The 11003-nt window shown below is 44.2% G+C and overlaps 1 protein-coding gene across 2 annotated transcripts in view; it reads left to right on the top strand.

Annotated features, from left to right (window-relative positions):
• LOC115211109 (bifunctional peptidase and arginyl-hydroxylase JMJD5-like) overlaps positions 1-11003 on the top strand; it is a 34923-nt gene that overhangs the window by 644 nt on the left and 23276 nt on the right. For both annotated transcript variants that reach the window (XM_036502401.1, XM_029780023.2), the window contains exon 2: positions 7025-7190. In XM_036502401.1, the coding sequence (XP_036358294.1) occupies positions 7025-7190 (166 nt within the window). The remainder of the gene's footprint in view (positions 1-7024; positions 7191-11003) is intronic.

Raw genomic sequence — 11003 nt, 5'->3', positions numbered from 1 at the left:
GAAAGCATGAGGGCCTTAAAAGATGCAGTGTCATGGCAGTCAACAACTGACGCAGGCAGTTTATTCCATGCTTCAGCAACTCTGAGCGTGAAAAAATGTTTCCGAAAGTCATGAGAGCTGTATTGTTTTCTGACTTTGTAGGCATGTCCACGTGTGTTAGACACATGGAGATCAAAAAGGTGTTCAGTGTTGTTGTTGGTGAGGTGGTTGATAACTTTGTGGGTGTTTACCAAGTCCGTCGCCAGACGCCGGAGCTTCAGTGAATCCATGCCCAGGGAAACAAGGCGCTCAGAATATGGTAGGTGTCTGATGGAGGGTATGCGTTTGGTTGCACGTCTCTGGACAGATTCCAGGAGGTCAATGTTCTGTGCAAGATAGGGGTTCCAAACTGATGATGCAAATTCCAAGTGTGGTCGTACCATAGCTGTATACAGTTTTAAATAGATGGCTGGAGAGCGGCTAACAAAAGACCTGCTGAGTGATGCCAAGACACCCTCGGCCTTCCTGACAATCTTAGAGATATGCTTTGTCCAACGCAAATCACTGCTGACAGTGATACCTAGGTCACGCTCGCAAGAGGATTTCTTGATATCAGTGTTGTGGAGGGAGTATGTGAACGCAGGGTTTTTTCTCCCAAAATGCATGGTGGTACACTTGTCCACAGCCAGTTTCAGTTGCCAGTCTGTGATCCATTGCTGCATTGTGTCTAGGTCTGATTGCAGGAAAGAGTTGTAGACATCAGGATCTGTCCTCTTGATTTCAAGGTACAGCTTGATGTCGTCTGCATATTTCAATACTGTGGCATTCTTTAAATTGGCATCTATGTCGTTAATGTATGCCACAAACAAGAGGGGACCAAGGACAGATCCCTGTGGTACACCCGATGACATCTCATATGGTGTAGAGTGCTGTCCTAGAACTGTGACAACCTCCTTTCGGCTGAGGATGAAGGATTTCAACCAGTTAAAAAGGTCATCCCCCACACCCATTGCAGAGAGTTTCACCATAAGCCTTTTGTGTGGCACAGAGTTGAAAGCCTTAGCAAAGTCAAGGTAGACAACATCCACCCATGAGCCACTGTCAGTAATCTGAGTAATGTCCTCAAGGAACTCGACAAGCTGGTCACTGCAGCTGGAGTTAGGGACAAATCCATATTGTGAGGGTCGGATGAGACTGTGAGAGCTCCAGAAGTTCCAGAGTGTTTCTCTGACACACGATTCCATCAGTTTTGCAATACAGCTAGTGAGACTGACTGGGCGATAGTTGACAGGTGATGTGCGGTCACCCTTTTTGAACAGAGGAATGACACTGGCAGTTTTCCACTGCTCCGGAGTAGCACCATTGTTGAGACAGTACTGGAAGAAAATAGAAAGCTGGTGTAAAAGGAAGTGCCTGCCACGTTTGAGAAGCAGGTATGTAACTCCATCGAGATCAGGGGAGGCATAGTTGCGCTTATTTTGAAGGTGACGTTGCAGCATTGCAGGTGTAAATTCCATAGTTGTTATGGAGTTTGCTGTTAGTGATGGTGAAGATGGTACATCTTGACTTTCAACAGTGAATATGTTTGCATAGCACTCGGCAATGAGTTCTGCGCATTCCTTGGGGTCGTCAGTGATCTGGTTTGTGTGAGGGTTGCGAAGAGGGCCCACTGGAGAGTGAGGTCTCTGCTTTGAGTGCACATATTTCCAGAAAACCTTACTGTCAGGATTGGCTGCTATGCACTGTTCAAATTCAAACACTGCTTTTTTTGTTACTTGCTTGAGATGGTTGGAGGATTTATTCCGCTTCTTCCTGTTGGTGTCTGATTTATGCAACCTGTATTCCTGTTCAGCAGTCCGACGTTCCCTCCTGGCAAGTCGGACCGCTGAAGTTTCCCAAATTGCCCTTTTGTTTACGTGGCACTGATGCTGCACATGCTGCCCATATTGAGTCCAGGATACTCTGGAGTATAGTATTCACATCTCCAGAGTTGTAGAATTCACGCCAGTTTGGGTGCTGTAGTTCAGTGTGGTACAGGTTCCAATCTGCTCTCTTCCAATCGAAGGAAGCAGATTGGAGATGGTTCAGGTTTTTGTTGCCCGCAAGAGCCAGATTGGCGATGATCATAGCATGATCAGAGTCACCTAGAGGTTCCTCCGTAGTGCAATTGATAACCGCTTCAGGAGTTGTGGTGAAGAGCAGGTCCAAGGTGTTGTCGCCTCTTGTTGGAGAGGTGACTACTTGTGACCAGTTTGAGTCCAGCACAAGCTCAACAAAATCGTTTGCACTCTGTGGCCAATGGAAGGTCTCCCAATCGATCTCAGGATGATTGAAATCGCCTGCAATAAACACATAAGTGGCTGTTTTCCTGGCAGCAGCTCGGAGGACATTGCAAAGCTGTGTGTCCCGATGGTAACTTGGGGGACGATAAACAACGCCAAGCAGGAGTGTTGACATGGTCATACACACGTCACAGAAAAAAACTTCTTCTTGTGATTCGTTCAAATCGGCACAAGGAATTACCAAAAAATTTGAACGAACGTAGACCATCACACCACCACCACGGCGGTTAGTGCGGTCCTTACGGAAGAGGTTGTACCCCGTAATGTTGAAAACCCCATCACAGAGTAAGGAATGCGCCCATGTTTCCGTGACAGTGATGAAGTCAGGGTCAACACTTCTGACGTAGGCGTTGAACAAATGTATTTTGTTGCATAAACTGCGAGCATTTAAGGACAACAATTTGTACCCTGCTCGCAGTTTATGATGGTGTGTAGAGGATGGCAGGTTGTTCTGGCTTAGTTTCCCTGAGTTGCTGTAGTCTTTTAGTTATTGTGGGTAGAGAGCACTCAGACCAGCTGGTATCTCTCTTCCACGTTTCAGCAGTCTTGACAAATCTCCAGATTTGTCCATCTTCCCGAAGACTGAAGCTTTCCTGTAGAGCTGAGTTCCTATTCAGGGAAGCCACTACACGTAGCTTCGGACGTACATCGGACGGTAAGCCTGGGCGTGTTCGGAAGGTGGTCCGATTTTCACGCCCAGCTTTAACTGAGGCCAGATGGTAAGAGGTTGCCTCAGTGTGGTCCGTAAAAGACACTTGATGAGCCTAGGTTTTGGGCCAGGTCGTCCAAGGCGGATAGCACCCGTTGGGGGAACGCAGCCTAGGTCTTTGGCTGAGTTGGCAGCAAAAGCCTGAAGATCAGCCATGTCTTCTGGCACCCCAATGGCAATGACTTCATGGGTGGCAGAATCCGCGGTCTTAAATGCGACAAGAGGTACAGGTACAGGGAGGTTCTTTAGCAGAGCATTCCAATAAGACCCCTCATTGTGGAGTCCAACCTGAATGGTTGCTTTTATTCCTGCTACTTCCCCTTTTAAAGCACAGATCGATTGTTGCAGTTCTGCAAGAACCGCACTGGTCAATTGGTGTTGTTGTTGTTGCTGCTGTTGCTCTAGTTGTGGTTGATTTTGTTGTTGCTGTTGTTGTTGTTGATGTTGTTGTTGCTGCTGCTCTGGTTGTGGTTGATTTTTATAAAAGAGGCAGAGTAGAATATGGGAGCCAGTATTACAAAAAGATACAAAAGTAATAGGTTTATAAGCCCTACAATTCACTCTATAATTGCCCATAGGCATATAGCATAGTGGTTAAGAGTGCGGGCTACTAACCCTAAAATTCCAGGTTCAATCCCAGAATAAATAAAAATAATAATAAAGAAATTATTGTCTACAGTGCTCAGGTGCACTACAACTTGTCAAAAGTGCATATAAAGCATATGTACATTAATAACATCAGCAAAAATACCGTAGGAATGAGAACAGAGTACCCCAGTTGGACACCTGATGAAGGCTGGAGAGTACATCAGCCGAAAGGTGAATATTGTACAAATGGAAATCGTAGTTAAGATACCCATGCCGGTGATACGTAAAAAGCACCATCCGAACGTGGCAGATGCCAGTGTCGGTGACACGTAAAAGCACCAACCGATCGTGGCCATTTGTCAGCCTCCTCTGCCGGTGGCACGTAAAAAGCACCCACTACATTCATGGGGTGGTTGGTGTTAGGAAGGGCATCCAGTTGTAGAAACACTGCCAGATCAGACTGGAGCCTGGTACAGCCCCTGGCTTCCCAGACCCCGGTCGAACCGTCTAACCCATGCTAGTATGGAAAACGGACGTTAAACGATGATGATGATGATGATGATGAATTCTTCATTTCTAAAATATAGAACAGTAAATCAACTTTGTCTTTCATCCTCTCTGGTCAGTGAAATAAAGACCAGTCTAGCACTAGGGTCGATGTAATCAACTAGTAGCCCCTCATTCTACCAAAATAGAAAGGATTATTATTATCATTATTGTAAAAGCAATTAAGGTGATGAGCTGGCAGATTTGTTAGCAGGCCAGGTAAAATGCTTACTAGCAGGCTTTACATTCTGAGTTCAAATTCTGCTGGGGTCAGTTTCACCTTTTATCCTTTCAGGGTGGATAAAATAAGTACCAGTTGAACACTGGGGTCGATGTAATCGTCTCATCCCCCTTCCCCCAAAGTTGCTGCCCTTGTGGCAAAATTTGAAACCATTATTGTTAAAGCGATTGGCTGACAGAATTGTTAGCACAGCAGACAAAATGCTTTGCAGCATTTTGACCGTCTTTCCATTCCAAGGTTAACTTTGCTTTTCGTCAGGGTAGATAAATTAAGTACCAGCTATACACTGTGGTCAATAAAATTGACTAGACCCTCCTCCAATTTCAGGCCTTGTACCTATAGTGAAAAGTATTATCATCATCATCATCATCATTATTATTATTATTATTATTATTATTATTATTATTATTATTATTATTATCATTATTATTATTAAGGTGGTGAGGTGACAGAATCATTAGCATGATGGACAAAATGCTTGGCAGTATTTCACCTGTCGCTGCATTCTGAGTTCAAATTCCGCTGAGATCGACCTTACCTTCCATCCTTTCAGGGTCAGTAAATGAAGTACCAGTGAAACACTGGGGTCGATGCAATCGACTAGTCTCCTTCCCCAAAATTTCAAGGCCTTGTACCTATAGTAGAAAGGATTATTAATATTATTATTATTATTATTAAGGCGGTGAGGTGGCAGAATCATTAGTATGCTGGAGGAAATGCTTAGCAGTATTTCGTCTGTCTTAATGTTCTGAGTTCAAATTCTGCTGAGGTCGACTTTGCCTTTCAGCCTTTCAGGGTTAATTAAATAAGTACCAGTTACACCCTGGGGTTGATGTAATCGACTTAATCCCTTCCCCCAAACTTGAGGCCTTGTGCTTCCAGTAGAAAGGATTATTATTATTGTTGTTGTTGCTATTAAGGTGGTGAGGTGTCAGAATCGTTAGCACACCAAGCAAAATGCTTAGCAGCCTTTTGTCAATCTTTATGTTATGGGTTCAAATTCAATCAGGGTTGACTTTGCCTTTCATTCTTTCAGGGTCGATAAAATAAGTACCAGTTGAGCACTGGGGTTGATTTAATCAAATTTGCCCCTCCCCACAAATTGCTGGAATTATGCCTATGATGGAAAGGATCATTATAATTATTATTATTATTATTATTATTATTGAGTGAGAGAGCAGTACATGCCATCAAAGTGACACTGGGGTACAAATATACGAAGTCCAATATACCCATCATGACGACCCATCTGATAAGAGTACACCAGGCACATATATCACAACCATATGTGCGTGACATTGTGATCTCATATCAAGATAAATAGCACATGATCTTCATGTGGGGGGTCCACTTAGTATTTTCTCCAGGTTGAGTAGCCCATCCCACTCAAACGGTCCCTGAATTAGGATTGTTTAAGGATTTTGAACGAACCACACATGTTTCCAAAGGTGAATTATCTAAACCTCCAAGAATTCCTTTCAACACACGGCTATGATGCTCCCCCAATACAGTTCCATTGGACTCTCTATTCCAATTTTCTTTATATTTCCCTTGATACCTTCTGATACTGTTCCCAAGGACCCAGCAATAATTGGCACTATCTTCACCTTCTTCATATTTCATACTTAAGAGGGTTGTATTTATCTATTTTTTTGCCTTCCTTCTTGATTATTTGTGGGTCAGAGGAACATACAACATCAACTATATAGCATATGTGGTGCTCCTTGTTCACCAGGTCCAGTCTGCTATGCTCTAGCACCTGATCTGTTTGGATTGGGAAATCCCAGAGGATTTTGCTAGTCTCCAACTCTGCCACTCTCTGCGGTTAGTGCTCTGACAGAATTGTTAGCATGTTAGACAAAATACTTAGTAAAAAACATTTCATTTAATTTTTCCACAATTTAATTTTTTTTCATGCTTTACTCTAAGCTGAAAAAGTTGCAAAGACTGAAACCGGTACTAAAATGTTCTTCATGATAAAATTATTTTAGCATTTTCTACCTTGTCTTATTTTCCTTATTTTCCTTATATGGCATCCAGCTGTAGAAACATTGCCAGATAAGACTGGAGCCTGGTGCAGCCTTCTGGCTTCCCAGATCCCTGGTCGAACCGTCCAACCCATGCTAGCATGGAGAACGGACGTTAAACGATGATGATGATGATGATGATATATGTATAGATAAATATAAAGGAATACAAAAAATGGGACAAGAATGCAAAACATCCAAACAATTAGATGATACAAAAAAGGGAAAAAAAAAAAACAAAGACGGGTAATTTGGAGTTTTTTTTTCTTAGTCAAATTCCAGATTATCTTTGCAATTTCAGCTGGTTATACTCAAGATTGCTCCAATTTGGCTAGCCCCAAGAAAAAAACTAAGCTAAGAGCACTAGATTCCTTGGGAAAAAGCAGCAAATGTATATGAAAACAAGGATGGAAAAAAATATGGAGAAATGGTACACAAATACAAATGCAAACAACAGGACATTAACTACAGGTGTCTTTCGACTAAGGACGAATTAAATTAAGCTGGTGTGTGTAGAAGTAAAGCCTTATGGCAGCATACATATAATTATATTGCATACATATATGACAATGTTTTTAATCATATTTTCTAGGGTTTCAGCGACATCCTGATGGCAAAGTACAAGAAACAAAAGGAATGCCCAGTCCGGAATCATTCTACAAATATATTCAAGACAACCAGCCTGTAATGATGTCAGGAGCAATGAAGAATGTCCCAATAGCTAAAACATGGGAAAAAGATGATTACTTAAAGGAAAAGTAAGTGACCGTTTTCTTTCAAAATTTTCCAAGATGATGAGAGGTCTTGGATCTGATACAATGGACATGTGGTTAGATTGATGCAGGAACGAATCACAAGACAAATTCTTCAAGCCAAGCTAATTGCCAAAGGACCTAGTAGTAGACCCAGAACAAGATGGTTGGATGATATCTATAGCATGGGCCGCCTACATGCAGGTCACTGACTACGTGCTTCCAACCTGTCAGGTCTGCATGCTTTATCACCTTCCCATCCCTGCAGGACTTTTGAAAAAAATAAAATAAATATACACTAAAAATAGATAAATATATACTAAAAATAAATATGGGGTTGGTGGCGTGGGTATACTTATCGCTGAGAAATGGGTAGATAAAGTAATTGAGGTAATCAGAGTATGTGACAGAATACTTAAGATTAGATTAGTGCTTCATCATAGTTTAGCAACCATTATATCAGCCTATGCTCCTCAGTCGGGGCTACCCAATGGACAGAAAGACCGATTCTATGACACTCTACTGCAGACTACCTCGTTGACGAATGACAGAGACCTTCTCTTTGTGGCTGGTGACTTCAATGGTCACGTTGGACGACATGCTGGGGGCTTCCATGGCGTACATGGAGGCTATGGCTATGGCTCCCGCAACGAGCAGGGAACCAGGCTACTGGAGTTCTGCGATGCAAATAATCTGATGATTTGCAACACTAACTTCAGGAAACCTACCAGCCACCTAGTCACTTACCGATCGGGCCAACATACCAGACAAATTGACTACATCCTTGCAAGGCAAAGGGAGAGATGGCTGCTTATAAATGCCAAAACCTTCCCAGGTGAAGAATGTACCCCACAACATAGACTGGTAGTTAGTGACTTTAGGATCAGGACTAGGAGGACAACCAGAAGACGACCAATATGGAGAAGAAGGATCTGGAAGCTTAAAGATCCTGCAAATGGACAGAGATTTAGGGACATATTACTTGAAGCCTTTGACGAAGTAGAAGGGGATAGAGCATCACAGGGGGTAGAAGACAACTGGACGTTTCTAAGAGACAACCTGCTGAGAGCCACTGACAAGATCTGTGGCTGGTGCAAAGTCCCCTCTCAACCTAGAATAACGTGGTGATGGAACAATATTGTAGACAGGGCTATTAGAGAAAAGAGACAGGCTTGGAAGGTCTGGAAAAATGGGGGTAGCAGGGAATTGTATCAGACTGCCAAAAGAGAAGCTAGGAGACAGGTTTATTTAGCCAGAGGGGAAGCAGATAAGAAAAAATTTGCCAATGTTCTGCGCCGTGAGGACCAAAGACTGGAGATGTTTCGCGTTGCAAGACAGTGTGTGAGAGAGAATCGTGATGTGGTAGGAGAGAAGTGTGTTCGCATGGAAGATAGTTCACTTGCGCTAAATGAGGATGCAAAGAGAGAGGTTTGGAGACACCACTATGAAAGGTTGCTGAATAAAGAAAATGAATGGGATAAAGAGAGTCTGCCGAATGTTGACCCAACAGAGGGACCAGCTATCCGAGTTGATAGTTCCGTGGTAGCTAAGGCAATTAGAAGCATGAAGACAGGGAAAACCCCAGGCCCATCAGGAATCACTGCAGAGATGCTCAAAATGTCTGGTAGTGTCGGCTATAGCCTAGTCACCCGTATAGTTAATCAGGTGATACACAAAGGAGTCATACCCAATGACTGGTGTAGCAGCATAATAGTCAACTGCTACAAAGGTAAAGGTGACGCCCTAGATACAAATAACTACAGAGGTATCAAGCTGTTGGATCAGGTGATGAAGGTTACGGAGAGGGTCATAGCCCAACTAATTAGAGAGAGAGTTAGTTTAGATGAGATGCAGTTTGGGTTTGTGCCAGGGAAAAGTACCACTGATGCTATATTCCTGGTAAGGCAGCTGCAGGAGAAATACCTAGCCAAAGATAAGCCCCTGTACCTGGCTTTTGTTGACATGGAGAAAGCCTTCGACAGGGTCCCCCGATCCCTTATCTGGTGGTCAATGAGGAAACTAGGGATAGATGAATGGTTAGTGAGAGCTGTGCGGGCCATGTATAGGGACGCTGCTAGTAAGGTGAGGGTTGGCAACGAGTACAGTGAAGAATTCCGCTCAGTCTTCAGCCCCCTCCTATTTATCATAGTCCTCCAGGCAATAACAGAGGAATTCAAGACAGGATGCCCTTGGGAGCTCCTCTATGCTGATGACCTTGCTCTAATTGCTGAGTCGCTATCAGAACTGGAGGAGAAGTTTCAGGTGTGGAAACAAGGATAAGAATCGAAGGGCCTCAGAGTCAATCTAGCTAAAACCAAAGTCGTAATCAGTAGGAAGGTAGACAAATCACAAACGCCTTCAGGTAGATGGCCCTGCTCGATCTGTAGAAAAGGTGTAGGTAGAAACTCTATAAGATGCACCAAGTGTAAGCTATGGACACATAAGAGGTGCAGCAATGTCAAAGGAAAGCTAACTAGGAAGATGGTTTTTGTATGTGGCAGATGCTCAGGAACAATAAACACTGAAAATGCTCTGAGACCAACTTCCGTCACTTTCCAGGGAGAAAAACTAGAAATAGTTGATAGTTTCCATTACCTAGGTGACCAAGTCAGCAGCGGGGGCGGGTGTGCTGAAAGTGTAACTGCTAGAGTAAGAATAGCTTGGGCAAAGTTCAGAGAGCTCTTACCTCTGCTGGTGACAAAAGGCCTCTCGCACAGAGTAAAAGGCAGACTGTATGATGCGTGTGTACGAACAGCCATGCTACATGGCAGTGAAACATGGGCCGTGACTGCTGAGGATATGCGTAAGGTCACAAGAAATGAAGCCAGTATGCTCCGATGGATGTGTAATGTCAGTACTCATACTCGGCAGAGTGTAAATACCTTGAGAGAAAAGCTGGACCTAAGAAGCATCAGTTGTGGTGTGCAAGAGAGACGTTTGCGCTGGTATGGTCATGTGGCGAGAATGGATGAAGATAGTTGTGTGAAAAAGTGCCACACCCTAGCGGTTGAGGGAACATGCGGAAGAGGCAGACCCAGGAAAACCTGGGACGAGGTGGTGAAGCACGACCTTCGAACTTTAGGTCTCACTGAGGAAATGACTAGAGACCGAGACCTCTGGAAGTGTGCTGTGCGCGAGAAGACCCGGCAGGACAAGTGAGTCCATAACCCGTGGCCTTCTACATGGGATGGAGCCAGCCTACGTATGCATACCTTCCCTTCTTGGGACACAAAACTCTACTTGTGAAGACCTGTTGAGGCAAGTGAGGATCAGAATCAAAATCGATCAATGGAAATTGCAGATGTGTTACCAGTGCCGGTGGCATGTAAGAGAACCATCCGTTCGCGACCGTTGCCAGCGCCGCCCCGACTGGCCTCGTGCCTGTGGCACGTAAAAAGCACCATCCGTTCGTGTCCATTGCCAGCCTCGCCTGTCCCCCGTGCCGGTGGCACATAAAAAGCACCATCAGTTCGTGGCCGTTTGCCAGCTCTGTCTGGCACCTGTGCAGGTGGCACGTAAAAAGCACCCACTACACTCACGAAGTGGTTGGCGTTAGGAAGGGCATCCAGCCGTAGAAACACTGCCAGATCTGACTGGGCCTGATGAAGCCTTCTGGCTTCACAGACTCCCAGTTGAACCGTCCAACCCATGCTAGCATGGAAAACGGACGCTAAACGATGATGATGATGATGATGATTAAAAATAAAATTAGGGTTAGGTTTAGGGGGAAAGAAAGGACATATCGAGCAGAGTTCAGCAATGCCTGTGCAGAGTTTTAGGTCCAATAAGGTTTACATGACACCTCATAGACCCTTTCCT

The sequence above is a fragment of the Octopus sinensis genome, linkage group LG4 (genome assembly GCF_006345805.1).
Source record: "Octopus sinensis linkage group LG4, ASM634580v1, whole genome shotgun sequence".
NCBI classification, from domain to species: Eukaryota; Metazoa; Mollusca; class Cephalopoda; order Octopoda; family Octopodidae; genus Octopus; species Octopus sinensis.
Note: the sequence above shows the minus strand (reverse complement) of the source record. Positions and strands in the feature narration are given on the sequence as shown.